Raw genomic sequence first — 15,766 nt, 5'->3', positions numbered from 1 at the left:
AGAGATAATAGATATATATAGAGAGAGATAGATATAGATATAGAGAGATAGATACAGAGAAAAGATATAGAGATAAATAGATAAAGATAGATAGATAGAGAGAGATAGAGAGAGATAGAGAGATAGATAGAGAGATAGATATAGAGATAGATATAGAGAGAAATAGAGATAGATATAGAGATAGATAGAGATAGATATATAGATATAGATATAAAGATAGATATAGATATAGAGATAGAGCGATAGATAGCGAGAGATATAGAGATAGATACAGAGATAGATAACGGATAGATAAATAGATAGATAGGTATAGAGATAGATAGATATAGATATTAGATAGAGATATATATAGATAAAGATAGATAGATATAGATGGTAGCTAGATAGATAATAAATATAGAGATAATAGATATAGAGATAGAGTAAGATAGATGTAGAGATAGAAAGATAGATATAAAGATAGAGCGATAGAGATAGATATAGATAATAGAGATAGATATAGAGATAGATAGATAGATAATAGATAGAGATAGAAAGATAGAGAGATATATTGAGAAATAGATAGATAGATAGATAGAGAGAGACAGATAGAGAGAGCGAGAGAGATATAAAAAACAAAACAAAACACAAAACACAATACTCACCTCTCCTCCTCGCTCCCACGCTGATCCCGGCTTCAGTGTCAGGAGCTGCCCCCTCTGCCAGACACACAGCGGGTGCGCGATGTAGTGACGTCATCGCGCACCGGCTGTGAGCCAGGAGCAGAGAGGACTGAGGGCGGCGCCGGCCCTGATGCAGAGCGGCTTACTGGGCTGGGGGCGGGGCCTCTGGGGGTGGAGACCTGAAATGATATGCACTGCTTCGCAGTGAATATTCATTTCTCTTTAGCAGTGGGGACAGGGGCTCCTGACACCCGCTGCTGTTCCGCTGGCAGGGGCCCCCATAGCAGCTGCAAGGTGTGCGACACACCACTGGCTGGGGGCCCCTGGAGCAGCGGGGGCCCTAGGCAACTGCTGGCCCTGTATGCCTGCAGGTGCCAGGGCCCATCAGATGCCAGGGCCCACCGGAGAATCCTCCGGTTCCCCGGTGGGCCAGTCCGACGCTGCACAGGACGTCCTGTCACTAAGCATGGAACTTATGCAGGGAATTGCTTGCACTAGAAATGTTTAGGGGCTTCATAGGAAAAAGGGTGAATACATATGAACATGCCAATTTTTAGTTATTTGATCCCATATATTTAATTTTTGCCTATATTTTTCTCACTTCACCAACTTTAGACTATTTAGTGCTGGTGCATCACAGACAAATCGGATGACAAAAATATTTATTCACAGGTTGTAAGGTAACAAAATAGGTAAATAGCCAGGGGGGAGGGGAATACTTTTGCAAGCCACTCTGGGAATCTGATGTGTTCAGCCTTCGTTCATTTGCTGCATTTATCGAGCGCAGTAATTGTGGATTCACCTCTCCTAGATCCTCCTGACGAGCCCCAGGATTTTAGCTGTGAAGCCCGGCACCTCCAAGTGATCAACTGCACCTGGAAGGCTGGAAGAGACACCGGACTGTACGGTGTGGACCGCGGAACAAAATACACCCTGTACGAAAGGTAAAATCCACATCCGTACGAATCGATAAAGGCATATCAAAAACTCAATGTGTTTTTTTTTGTTTGGTTTGTTTGTGGTTTTTTTTTTTTTTTTTTCTAGCTGCCAACAATTTTTGCAAAAAGGTTTGATTTGCAAATTTTGCACAGTCTGCCTTCTATAACTATCTATTAGCAACTGAATGATGAGGTACAGGAAAACCTTATCAGCGAGCTTTCTCCTTCTGACTTCCTTTCTCAGCTGACTTATTGGCACAATGTTGAGCTCCACATTCATGTGTTCATAACTCTGCTCAGAAGAAGAACAGTGAGAATTAGAAAGTCTCCCTTCAGAAAGAGCTTACTGTCGGAATCTCAGTTTACTCATTCTGCTTCCAGCAGCACAGAGGCTACAGAAGGCAAAAACGCTGCAAAATTTGTAATGAAATCTAATTGCAAAAATGATTGCATGTGCATAAGAAAAAAAAAATTGTACTCAGAGATGAACAACCCCTTTTAAAGGGATATTCCGGTGTCCTCATTTCCCGCCTTGATATGTGCTAATCGCGCCCGTGTCCTGGCAGGTCTGCATGTACCTCCCAACACAGAAATGAGTGGCGCCAGAATACCCCTACAATGTGAACGCCGACTTTTTGATACAAGAAGTGAAAGTGGGAAATTTTCTGATAACGAGACGACTGATTGATATTTTAGGTTCTCGGGAGTTAACACTTCGTGTTCCGCGTTTCGAGAAGATCAGGACGAATTCAACTGCAGCTACGACATAAAGAAGGAGCAGGAGCTGCACCAATTCTTGCTCCTCGCTGTAAATCCTTTGGGAACCTCCAACGCCTCCTTCACTATTAATGTCACCGAAAGACGTAAGTGCGGGGGGGCCGTCACCCTGAGGTGCGGGGGGGCCGTCACCCTGAGGTGCGGGGGGGCCGTCACCCTGAGGTGCGGGGGGGCCGTCACCCTGAGGTGCGGGGGGGCCGTCACCCTGAGGTGCGGGGGGGCCGTCACCCTGAGGTGCGGGGGGGCCGTCACCCTGAGGTGCGGGGCTTCCTTTTCTGATTTAAGTTGGGCCTTCATGTGATACTTTTGTTACAGCTGTCACGTGTCTTGGAAATATCTTGACTATTTGTTACATTGAGCACAAAAAAAAAATAGGAGTACTAAATCCACCAAAAGAATAATTAAAATAGAAAAAATGTATTATTCTCATATAAAAGAGATGCCAAAACACATAGAGACAATTTCATTACATTATAGAGTAATCAGTACAAGATTCAAGGTGCAGCAATAGGATATAACAAGTAAGTATGCAAATTGTAGTGACAGTGCTTTTAACCATTCAATACATACAATAGTCATAAATAACAAAAGGAACTGGTCACCAGTGTAGCCACTGATAGAGGCCCCAGAAAAAGTGTTCAATCATTTGAGCATACTAGCAATAGTAACCCCATAATGACTACACTTGATAACCCAGCGTTCAGAGTACCTTACCCATGGATGCACGGCATGCCACACAGCAAGCCCCTACGCGCGTTTCGCGTAGGCTTCGTCAGGGGGCTGAGATAGCATGGTCTGTCCCTTCACCCCTTTTAAGTCCTGTTGACAGCTGTGGAGTGTTGCGCTAATCGGCGCATGTTTCTGGAAAGTAGGACCCGGAAATCGCGTCACCTCAAGGTGCCAAGATGGCCGCGCGGTTCACCCGGAATACCCGGTGACATCACTGAACCGCATCCATCATCAGTCATGGCTGGAAATGACGCGCCGGCTGTCTCTGTGGCCGCGACATGCGCACTAGCAACCTCCAGCGTCTCAGTATATGCGGAGATAAGCTAGTCCCGTTCACTGTTTGATCACATCAGCTGCGGCCAGAAATGCCACGCCGGCTGTCACTATACCCGCGACATGCCCCAGTGTGTACCGGAAAATGCTAGTCCCGCATACTACTTAATAAAAAAAAAAATATATATATAGCCCACAAGCATGCAGTGATGAAAATAGGTGAAAAAATGCTCATAAATCACAATATCGAAGAATCATCTAAGACATATAATATTGTTATAGTGAAAAAATGCATAATTGTACATTGTAGTGCCAATAGACAATAAGCCACTTAAGAAATCACACAGTGCAAAAATTAAAGTGCATAGTGCAGAAATACCTACAAAAAACATATGAAAAACATCTAAAACATTGTGTATCAAAAGATTCCAATTGCCGGGCTATATTGATAGAACAAGGTCTTCTCAAAAGATCACATCCAGGGTCCAAAGGGGAAATATTCATAATTACTCATAAAATGTAGAACAAAACTAAAACACAAAGAGACAAGACGCGTATATTAAAATAAATCCAGGAAATTGATTTATAAAAATGAGGAGAAACTAATTTGCTCATTTAGACCCGCCGGTGCTAATGTATCCAACATCGTGATCCAACGCCACTCTCTTTGCGTCAGAAGACGTACCGCATCACCACCCCTGATTCCCAAGCGAATACGATCAATACCCCAGATCAATGTTTCAATTTGAAGTGCCTGGGAAGGTCATGACGTGGAAAATCTAAAAGCCCTTCCCAGGCACATCATCGTTTGTCCTGTTTCGCTCACGTGGAATTAAGAGGTCTTTTCTCTCAGATCTTTTAGCTCTCAAATACCCCCTCTTTATACTCCGCCTACTGTACCCACGTTCTGTAAATCTGTGCCCAAGGTCGACCGCCTGCCTCTCCGAGCCCGGAGAAATTGACCCACTGGAATTGCATTTATAGTCGAGCTCAGGTGTGCCGATGATGCATGTAAAAGTGCATTTACCAATGTCTCTTTACAAAACATGTCCGTATATACAGAGCCATCAGAATGCACCTTGAGCTCGACATCTAGAAAGGAAGCACTCACTCATTGTAGGTCACCCTGATGTTGTAGTTGTTGCGATTCAGACTCCCCATAAAATCGTGTAATTCTTCGGTGGTACCCTGCCATATAAACAATATTTGTTACATTGTAGCTTTTTTGTTTTTATTGTTACTTTTCATCTAATCATTATTTTATTTTTATTTTTTCTTATTTGTTTCCAGTTCACCCTCTGCCTATCGAGAAGCTCATCATCCGTGACACCAGCGCCAGCGAGGTTTACCTCTCCTGGATTCTGCCTGGAACTTATACTTCTGTCAATCTGTTGTGTGAAGCTGAAGTCAAGCCGATGCACGGAGAGCTGGAGACGGTAAGGACCAATTCATTGTATCATAGAATCATAGAATCATAGAATCGTAGAGTTGGAAGGGACCTCCTGGGCCATCTGGTCCAACCCCCTGCTCAAAGCAGGATTCGCTAAATCATCCCAGTCAGATGTCTGTCCAGCCTCTGTTTGAAGACTTCCATTGAAGGAGAACTCACCACTTCTCGTGGCAGCCTGTTCCACTCATTGATCACTCTAACTGTCAAAAAGTTTTTTCTAATATCTAATCTGTGTCTCTTCCCATTCAGTTTCATCCCATTGCTTCTAGTCTTTCCTTGTGCAAATGAGAATAAAGTTGATCCTTCTACAATGTGACAGCCCTTTAGATATTTGTAGACAGCTATTAAGTCTCCTCTCAGTCTTCTCTTTTGCAAACTAAACATTCCCAAATCCTGCAACCTTTCCTCATAAGACAGGGTTTGCAGACCGGTCACCATTCTGGTCGCTCTTTTCTGAACTTGCTCCAGTTTGTTGATGTCTTTTTTAAAATGTGGTGCCCAAAACTGGACACAATATTCCAGATGAGGTCTGACCAAAGAGGAGTAGAGGGAAATAATGACTTCACGTGATCTAGACTGTATGCTTCTGTTAATACATCCTAGAATTGCATTTGCCTTTTTTGCTGCTGCATCACACTGTTGACTCATATTCAGTCTGTGATCTATTAGTATACCCAAGTCTTTTTCACATGTGCTGTCACTTAGCCCTATTCCTCCCATTCTATATATGCTTTTTTCATTTTTATTGCCCAGATGTAGTACTTTGCATTTCTCCCTGTTAAAAACCATTCTGTTAGTTGCTGCCCACTTCTCCAGTTTATTTAAATCTTTTTGAATCCTCTCTCTCTCTTCTCTAGTATTAGCTATCCCTCCTAGCTTTGTGTCATCAGCAAATTTAATCAGTTTACCCTCAATTCCTTCATCTAAATCGTTGATAAAGATGTTGAACAATACAGGGCCCAGGACAGAGCCCTGTGGTACCCCACTTGAGACATTCTTCCAACTGGATGTGCAGCCATTTACGACCACTCTTTGGGTCCGATCACTAAGCCAGTTATGAATCCACCTAACAGTTGCCTTGTCCATTCCATACTTAGTCATTTTTTCAATAAGGATTGTATGAGAGACTTTGTCAAATGCTTTGCTGAAGTCAAGATATACTATATCTACAGCATTTCCTTGATCCACCCAATCAGTGATACCGTCATAGAAGGAAATTAAGTTAGTCTGACATGACTTATTAGTTAGAAACCCATGCTGACTCTGTTTAATCACTTCATTCTTATCCAGGTATTGACATACATGTTGTTTAATAATTTGTTCAAAGATCTTTCCTGGTATAGAAGTCAGACTCACCGGCCTATAGTTGCCTGGGTCCACCTTCTTCCCCTTTTTGAAGATAGGAACAACATTTGCTCTTCTCCAGTCTTCTGGCACTTCTCCTGTTCTCCAAGAATTTTCAAAGATTATGGAGAGGGGTTCAAAAATTTCTTCTGCTATCTCCTTCAGTACTCTGGGGTGTAATTCATCTGGACCTGGAGACTTGAATTCATTTAGGTTAGCTAAGTGTTTCCTCACTATCTTTCTGTTTATAGATATCCTGGATTCTTCTATTCCCTTAATAGGACAGTGAATAACAGTTGATGTTGCATTTCCTTTCTGAGAGAAAACAGATGCAAAATAGGAATTTAAAAGTTCAGCCTTCTCAACATCCTGTCTTACCATTTCATCATTTTCATCCTGTAAAAATCCTATAGCATCTTTGACTTTTCTTTTACTTTTGACATATCCCCAAAATCCTTTATTATTGCTTTTGACATCTCTTGCAAGCCTCAGTTCATTTTCAGCTTTAGATAATCTGATTTGTGCCCTGCAGGTTCTGCAGACAGCATTATATTCTTCTTTAGATATGCCTCCCTCTTTCCATTTTATAAACATTTTTTTCTTCCTTTTTAGCATGTGCTTAAGTTCTGTGTTCATCCATCCTGGTTTCCTTAAATGCTTCCTATTCTTCCCTCTTTTCGGAATTGTTAACAACTGTGCTTTGAGAATTTCATTTTTCAAGATTTCCCATCCTTCCTGGACATTTTTGTCTTTAAGGATATCCAGCCATTGGATCCCTCCAATTCTCTTTCTGAATCTCTTAAAATCTGCCTTTCTGAAATCTAACCTTGACGTCTGAGTCTTCACAGGTCTTCCACCTCTAGTAATCCAAAATTCTAAAATAGCATGGTCGCTACCTCCTAGGGTCCCAGCCACTTTTACCTCCTCAACCATTTCCTCCCTGTTTATAAGGATTAGATCCAAGGTAGCAGTTCCCCTTGTTTTCTCCCTTACCTTTTGGAAGATAAAGTTGTCAGCAAGAGAGGATAAGAATTTCCTTGACCTGTTAGTTTTGCCTGAGAGAGATTCCCAACAAATGTCTGGATAGTTGAAATCTCCCATGACAACTATGTCATATTTTTTGGAGAACTTGGCCATCTGATGCATAAAGAGTTCATCTATATATTCGGCTTGCACAGGCGGCCTGTAGTAAATGCCTACAATGGTGTCCTTTCCATTGTTCTGTCCTTGTATTCTTACCCAAACAGTTTCCACAGAACTCCCAGTCTCTGAAGCTTCAATCTCTGTGCAGATATACGCGTTTCGAACATACAATGCGACACCCCCTCCTCGTTTATCAAGTCTGTTTCTTGCAAATAAGTTGTATCCTTCTAGTCTTGTATTCCAATCATGTGTATTGTCCCACCAAGTTTCAGTGATTCCAATTACATCATATTTCTGTTCCTGTGTTAGTAGTTCCAATTCTCCTTGTTTGTTGCCCATGCTTTGTGCATTAGTATAGAAACATTTTAGTTTGTAATTGGTTTCTCTTTCTCCAATATTTTTATTAATTAGATTCTTTCGTCTTTGTTCTTCCTTTCCACTTCTAATAGCAGAGTTCTCAATAGCATTTGTCAGGTGTATGGCTTTTTCTGGTCTTTTGCTTCCCTAACACTTGCCACTGGGGGGCGCTCATGTCCCAGATTTTTTTTTTCTCCTTCGTCTCATTGGGGGACACAGAGACTGTGGGTGTGTGCTTCTGCCGTCTGGAGGCTGACACTAAGTATACAAAAAAAGAGTTAGCTCCTCCTCCGCCGCATACACCCTTGCCCCCAGACCGGGCGTAACTCAGTTTTTTGCTTAGTGTCTATGGAGGCACACGCAGTCTGGATCTCCAGACTAGATTTTTTTTTTTTTTTGCTTTCTTTTCTATGAAGATATGACAGGGGCGACGGATCCTATAGAGAGGGTCCGATCTCCCCAAATCATCAACGGGCGACCACGTGTGAGTAACCCTCCACGTGTTTCTCTCCCGCACCGAGGGACACATCTGGGACTTTTCCCCAGACTACCATTTTTCTTTTTTATTTTGTAAAGAGGCCGCAACGCATCCTGATAAGAGGATTCGTTTTCCCCATAACCTCATCGGGCGAGCACGTGTGAGCGACCCTCACGTTGTTCCTCTCCTGCAACGCGAGGTGAAGCCTGCGAGTCGGAGCGCGCCCAGGAGCCTCCCACTGTTTCAGAGCCCAGAGGTCAGGACCCCCCGGAATGGGCGATATCTTTATCAGATTCTATGTTGTCCCTTACAAGGGCAATTGAATCCCTTCGAGGCCCGGGCAGGGACAAGGATGGTGGTCTGCCAGCGGAAGACAGCTCGTCCACGTCTCAGGACACTCCGATCGTTAGAGGCCGCTCCAGTTCCAGACAAGCTCATGGTAAAAGAGCTCGTTCCCCGTCGGCCGGGCCCTCCGGGGCTTCGGCGGCGATTATTAGGGCATCTCGTTCCCCGTCGCTGAGCTCAGGGAGCGATCAGGATGAGGGTGAGGAGGAGGAGGCCTGGAATCTAGAAAGTCTGGGGTACCAAGACTCAGTGGACAGCCTCATTGAGGCAGTCAATCAGACATTAGAGATCGAGGACGATGTGTCCACGGTCTCAGGTCACAAGGTCTCCTTCAAGAAAACCAGGCGACCACATAGAAGCTTTGCCACGCATCCGGAGTTTGAGGATTTAGTCCAAAAACATAGAGAACACCCGGATAAGCGTTTTACAATGCAAAAAGCGCTGCAAGCAAAGTATCCGTTTCCCCCTGAGCTCCATAAAGGATGGGTGGAGTCGCCAGTAGTGGACCCACCGGTATCACGTTTAGCATCAAGGTCGCTATTGTCGATACCCAGTGTTTCTTCCATCAAGGACCCAACTGATCGCCTCCTAGAGGGGCTTGCCCGCTCAGTGTATGAGGCAGCAGGGTCGGCTCTGGCTCCCTCCTTTGCGGCAACTTGGGTGGCTAAGGCCATGGTTTCATGGGCGAACACTCTGCATAAGGCCCTCCAAGACAGGGATCTGCCCGCGGAAGTCTTGGAAGTTGCAAATCAGATATCAGGAGCGAGTGAGTATCTCATCAGCGCCTCACTGGACGCGGCCGAGTGTTCGGCTGTGGCAGCAGCAAATGCGATCGCCATTAGGCGAGCATTATGGCTGAGGTTGTGGAAAGCGGATTCTATCTCTAAAAAATCCTTAACCTCATTGCCTTTCCAGGGCAATCGGTTGTTCGGTGAGAAGCTTGATAAGCTTATCTCAGAAGCCACAGGGGGGAGAAGTAGTTTCCTCCCGCAGCAGAGGAGTTGTCCGGCATTCAGGCAAACGCAGAGGCGTTTTCGGCCTTTTCGTAGCCCCTGGGGGGGACTTCGGCCAGGGCATCCTCCTCCGCAAACAATGGCCAGAGTAGGGAAAGGCAAACCTCTTACAGAGCCAATCCGCTGGGTAGAGGCCGAGGCCGTTTGCCCAGGGCGAGGGGGGCCAGATCCCAAAAGCCTCCGGCAAAATGACTCGAGGCGCTTCGTACCTACGGACGACAGAGTGGGCGGACGCCTACTAGGGTTCAGCCACGTTTGGGTCGCAGTGGCACGCGACGCTTGGGTGGCGGAATTGATATCGTCCGGGTACAAGATAGAGTTTGTCGGACTCCCGCCACAGCGATTCTTCCGTTCCCGACTTTCCGGGACAGAATCGCAGGCGGAAGGGTTGTTACAGGCCATAATGACGCTTCAGCGCAAAGGGGTCATTGTCCCAGTGCCGCAAGGCGAAGAGACGCAGGGTTTTTACTCCAACCTGTTTTCGGTCCCCAAAAAAGACGGGACTGTGAGGCCGGTACTGGATTTAAAGATCCTGAACAGATTCATCAGGGTCAGGCGGTTCCGGATGGAGTCCCTCCGCTCGGTCATTGCAGCCATGGATCCGGGGGAATTCCTGGCCTCGATCGATGTGCAGGATGCATATCTACACATTCCGATATTTCCTCCACACCAGAAGTTCCTGCGTTTCGCGATCGGAGGGCGACATTTTCAATTTGTGGCTCTGCCCTTCGGTTTGGCCACTGCCCCCAGAGTCTTTACGAAGATAATGGCGGTGGTTATGGCCATCCTGCATGCACGGGGCATAACGGTACTACCGTACCTGGACGACCTTTTGGTAAAGGGTCCGTCGTTTCTAGCGTGCCAGAGGAATGTCAGTATCACTCTGGATACCCTGGCCCGTTTAGGCTGGTTGATCAATCGAAACAAGTCGTCCTTGGTTCCAGTCCAGAGAATCGTATTCCTGGGCATGGTTTTCGACACCTCCCGGGGGCTGGTGATCCTCCCTCAGGACAAGGCGCGAAGGATCAAGCAGGGGGTACGGAACCTTCTACAGCCAGGCACCAGATCCATCAGGTACGGCATGAGTGTGTTGGGCAGAATGGTGGCGGCGATGGAGGCAATCCCGTTTGCCCAGTTCCATCTCCGTCCCCTTCAGCATGCGCTCTTGTCAGCATGGGACCGGGGGGCTGCTGTCTCTCAATCATCAGTGCAAGTTGCTTCCGCCGGTCCGGCGATCACTCCGATGGTGGACTCGCGACTCGTCTCTGGTCCAGGGGAAACCTTTTCCACCGGAACAGTGGTTGGTGGTGTCGACCGATGCAAGCCTGCATGGTTGGGGAGCAGTTTTCCAGAGTCACACAGCCCAGGGGCGGTGGTCCATTCGGGAGGTAAATCTCCCGATCAACATTCTGGAGATACGGGCAATACGATTGGCCCTGCAACACTTTCAGCGGTTGCTGAGACACCGGCCGGTGCGCATTCAGTCGGACAATGCTACAGCAGTAGCATATGTCAACCATCAAGGGGGCACGCGCAGCCAGACAGCCATGCGCGAGGTTGGGCTGGTACTGCGTTGGGCAGAGAAGAACCACGTGGTAATTTCAGCGGTGCACATTCCGGGAGTCGAAAACTGGGCGGCAGATTTTCTCAGCCGACGGGGTCACGGCAGGGGAATGGTCCCTGCATCCCGAGGTCTTTCAACAGATCTGCCAACGATGGGGGACACCAGACGCCTTATGGCATCCAGAGAGAACGCCAAAGTACAAAGGTTTGTCGCTCGATCCCTCGACCCGCAGGCAATCGCAGCAGACGCTCTGGTGCTTCCGTGGAGCCAGTTTCGTCTCCCGTACTTGTTTCCCCCGCTGCCGCTACTTCCAAGAGTCATCAGAAAAATAAGGAGAGAGAAGGTTCCAGCAATTCTGGTGGCCCCAGACTGGCCCCGGCGGGCCTGGTATGCAGATCTGGTTCAACTAGTGGTGGACGTACCTTGGCGTCTCCCAGATCGGCCGGACTTATTGTCCCAGGGTCCGATCTGCCATCCGAACTTAGGGGCCCTGTGTTTGACGGTGTGGCCATTGAATCTTGGCTGTTAACACAGGCAGGATTCAGGCGCGATGTGGCGGCCACGATGGCGAGTGCCCGGAAGCCTTCCTCGGCGAAAGTATATCACCGGACTTGGGAAGTTTTTTTCCGTTGGTGTAGGGATCGCGGAGTGGCTCCTCTGGTTTTTTCGATCCCTAACGTACTGGCTTTTCTGCAGGCAGGGCTGGACGCAGGATTGGCTCCGAGTTCGCTCAGAACGCAAATCTCGGCCCTGTCGGTGCTTTTCCAACGAAAGGTCGCTTCCGTCTGGCAGGTTAGGACATTTATGCAGGGGGTCGCACATTTAGTACCCCCCTATAAGGCGCCGACGGAATCATGGGACCTGAACTTGGTGCTCAGAGCCCTTCAGGAGGCTCCTTTCGAACCATTGCAAGAAGTCTCCTTACCTTACCTGTCCAGAAAGGTCGTTTTTCTGGTTGCGATAACGTCTATTAGGTGGGTTTCGGAATTGGCGGCCTTATCTTGTAAACCGCCGTTCCTAACCTTTTATAAAGATAAGGTAGTTTTAAGGCCAGCTCCTTCCTTCTTGCCGAAGGTTGTGTCTGCGTTCCATATCAACGAAGACATTGTTTTACCCTCGTTTTGCCCGGCACCGGTGCACAGGGTAGAAAAGGCATTGCACACCCTGGATCTGGTAAGAGCTCTTAGGAGGTATGTGACAAGGACAGCACCTTTCCGCCAGACAGACTCTCTATTCGTGATCCCAGAAGGGCGGCGGAAGGGGCTCGCTGCGTCCAAAGCGACTTTGGCCAGATGGGTTCGCCTGACGGTCCAAGAATCTTATGAAATCAGTGGCACGCCAGTTCCGGCAGGGATCAAGGCACACTCTGCTCGAGCAGTGGGTGCCTCATGAGCACTGCGACACCAAGCTTCAGCGGAACAGGTGTGCAAAGCAGCTACCTGGTCCAGCTTGCATACGTTTGTCAAACATTATAACGTACATACCCAGGCATCCTCGGATGCAAGCCTGGGAAGAAAGATTCTCCAGGCAGCAGTTGCGCACCTCTAATCAGGGGCGCAAATTAGCTTGGATTGGGTGAGCTAAGATCCCGCCCAGAGGACTGCTTTAGAACGTCCCACAGTCTCTGTGTCCCCCAATGAGACGAAGGAGAAACATGGATTTTTGTAAGTACTCACCGTAAAATCCTTTTCTCCGAGACGCTCATTGGGGGACACAGCACCCACCCTATTAGCCAGTTGGCATTTACTTATTTTTGAGTTATACAAATCCTTGTGTAGGGTTTAGGGTGGCCCCTTTTTCAGACATATAATTTCTTGCCTGAGTTTAAGGCGCGTTCTCCTACTGCTTATGCACTAAACTGAGTTACGCCCGGTCTGGGGGCGAGGGTGTATGCGGCGGAGGAGGAGCTAACTCTTTTTTTGTATACTTAGTGTCAGCCTCCAGACGGCAGAAGCACACACCCACAGTCTCTGTGTCCCCCAATGAGCGTCTCGGAGAAAAGGATTTTACGGTGAGTACTCACAAAAATCCATGTTTTTGCCTCCTGCTGCATTTGCAGTCCTGCCATCCACCAGTGCTTCGGGTACCTTTTAATAAAGGCAGGAGATGTGCATTCAATGTCATGCAGCCGGAAATAATGTGAGCTCACTTGCAAGTTTGGGACTTTTTTTGCATCCCTGGAACATCTCATAGTATTTACTTCCACTAGCACCTTGACTTGCAGTGAAGTACTATACCCATATCATCGGCAGCAGGCGTCTCCACCTTGTGGCAATGGCCGGGATAGGAGTAAACTCTCATTCTCGTTGTTTAACCGCTTAGATGCTGCAGCCAGAAGTGACTGCGTTGTCAAAGGAGTTGAGTGGCAAATTTTGAAAAAAGTAGACAATTCTGCAAATTACTGCATTAAAATGTTTCCTAACAATTGTCTTTTTCAGCGCAATTTTACTCTGGAAGGGTTAATAAAAGATTCACATTACCACTGTGACATCAACAACCTCCACCCCTTTCATCTCTACGACTTTCGGGTACGATGTGCGTCTTACGATCATTTTTGGAAGTGGAGCGATTGGAGAAGCGCCAAGAGGCATCGCACAGTGACTGCCGGTAGGGCGCTGATCCCTGTATGGGGTGTGTCTGGTACCCTTGGCGGTCCCACGTCTATGTTGACCCCTTTTAGCAACTTCTCAAGCTCTAAAGAACAGTTTGACAGAAGGAGAATGACTTTATTTTATTTTTTTTCTGTTCACAGCCCCTTTTAGAAAGTTAGATATTTGGAGAGAGGTTCTTTGGAGCGCAGAAGGACGTAAGATCGAGGTTTTTTGGAAGGTAAGCCACCACATCTCTAGTGTGACGTCAGTGTCATTAGTTTTCCAAATTTTATCACCACCCCCATTCCAAAATGGAAGTATTTTATTACTGTAAGCCGAGGTGACATCTTGTCCCGACAGCGAGAACTATGATCCTGACTTCTCAATGCAATCAATGGCATCCTCGGCACATAAGTCTGCAGATGAGGCAATTAAACTCAACAAAGTCCAAGAGAAGTCACCATAGATGTAGCGCCCACATTTTGCACAGTGCTGTACTGAGATCAGGGATGACCATTGCTGTCGGGGCTGACAATGTGACCGTCTCTTTCAGCGTTTCACCGTCCGAGAAGCTAATGGAGAAGTGAACGCCTATGGAGTGACGTGGAGACCCCTGCACGGTGCGGACTCGATCCAGGAGACACAACTGACTGCAGATCGCAACAGGACCAGCATCACCCTGACCGATGAGCGGGATTATGAAATCACGGTCAGGGCCGTCAATTCTGCTGGGTCTTCCCCGCCATCCAGGATAACAACAGTGATGCTGCCAAGTGGTGAGTCTCGTCATCAGAGCTGCGGGTGGCGCCACCGAGAGAATAATCTATGCACATCTTGAGCTGCAACGCGTCCGTCCACTGCAGATATTGCTGTGTGCATGAAATGGATTTTTATTGGGTTTATGTACACTGATAAGGCATTAGACCCGTACTGACCGGGAGAATCTTGTTACCATGTTTACTGCCCAAAAATCTAAAGCGAGATTTCTTTTTTTTTTTTTTTTTTTTTTTAACCATTTCAATGTACTTGGAATATTTCTCCGGTTTTCAGTACATTGCACCGAAACATTGCAATAAAATGCAATAAGCGATCAAAACATAACCTCTAACCCAAATTGGCATCAATAAAAACGTCCCCTCAGGACGCAAAAAAAATAAGCCATCGCCCAGCTACAGATGTGAAAAGTAGAAAAGCTAAGGGTCTCGGAAAAAACTATGCATGTTCACTATCTGCGTACTTGTACTGATTTAAAGAAACATATTGCCAGGTCCGTATTACTGTATAGTGAACATGGTAAATAGAAAAAAAAAACAGAAAATCTCCCGGTTGTGAAGGACTAGGAGGAAAAACAAAATGACGCCGATGCCAAAGTGTGAAAGTAATTGAATTTTCTATTACATTTTAGGTTTTACCTTAATTTCTATGTTTTTGTCTAATGGTATTTTTTATTTATTTTTTTTCTTACCTCCAGATGTCGCTGTGGAGCAGATTGATGGGGACGGTAATGGCATTAACATCACGTGGAGTCGAGACCCGAATGCTTCCTGCGGTTATTTGGTGAAGTGGGTGCCATCCAGCCTCCCCCTAGATTCGTCGTTGATGTGGGAGAGGTTTTCCTCTAATTCTGCCAGCGGCTTCATCAGCTCAAGTAAGAAGAGGGCAGCAGAACATAATGCATTTCATCTGGCTGCTTTCCTGTCAATCGGGGTGGGTCACGCTTGGACCCCCACTAATTTAAAAAGCTTGTCATGAACTCCGCCACTTTTGTCTGTGGACGTATCTGATATTGAAACATCCTCTATAACTACAATACCAGCTGCCGCCATGGACAAGCGTGGCACTGTTTCTAGATGTTGCTTTCTTGGCTTTATACAGTCTATAATGATTGACTTACATTTATTAAGCCTTCTATGCCATGTTATGGCATTGACATCGGCGGCACAAAAATCAAGAGAAATTTGGGATGTATTTGGCAATTTTTTTATGTTCCCATACTCTGCATAGTAGAGGAGTTTGCTGAGATTCTCAATACCTCTTTTAAAAAAGCTATGGGCATCATCAGTAGGCCGTGAGACCCGTGTCTTTGAGTGCTGCCTCCTCTT

At 46.5% G+C, this 15,766-nt stretch overlaps 1 protein-coding gene across 1 annotated transcript in view; it reads left to right on the top strand.

The window, feature by feature from the left end:
- Positions 1 to 15,766, top strand: part of LIFR (LIF receptor subunit alpha) — a 47,585-nt gene that overhangs the window by 20,716 nt on the left and 11,103 nt on the right. The window contains exons 8-14 of the mRNA XM_073543963.1: positions 1,474 to 1,606; positions 2,297 to 2,463; positions 4,670 to 4,815; positions 13,512 to 13,680; positions 13,826 to 13,902; positions 14,218 to 14,440; positions 15,136 to 15,312. Of these exons, the coding sequence (XP_073400064.1) occupies positions 1,474 to 1,606; positions 2,297 to 2,463; positions 4,670 to 4,815; positions 13,512 to 13,680; positions 13,826 to 13,902; positions 14,218 to 14,440; positions 15,136 to 15,312 (1,092 nt within the window). The remainder of the gene's footprint in view (positions 1 to 1,473; positions 1,607 to 2,296; positions 2,464 to 4,669; positions 4,816 to 13,511; positions 13,681 to 13,825; positions 13,903 to 14,217; positions 14,441 to 15,135; positions 15,313 to 15,766) is intronic.

Source organism: Dendrobates tinctorius, unplaced genomic scaffold (assembly GCF_039654945.1).
Source record: "Dendrobates tinctorius isolate UK_male_01 unplaced genomic scaffold, ASM3965494v1 ptg000135l, whole genome shotgun sequence".
In the NCBI taxonomy this organism is placed as follows: Eukaryota; Metazoa; Chordata; class Amphibia; order Anura; family Dendrobatidae; genus Dendrobates; species Dendrobates tinctorius.
The sequence above is the reverse complement of the archived record's forward strand: the minus strand, read 5'-3'. Positions and strand labels throughout refer to the sequence as shown.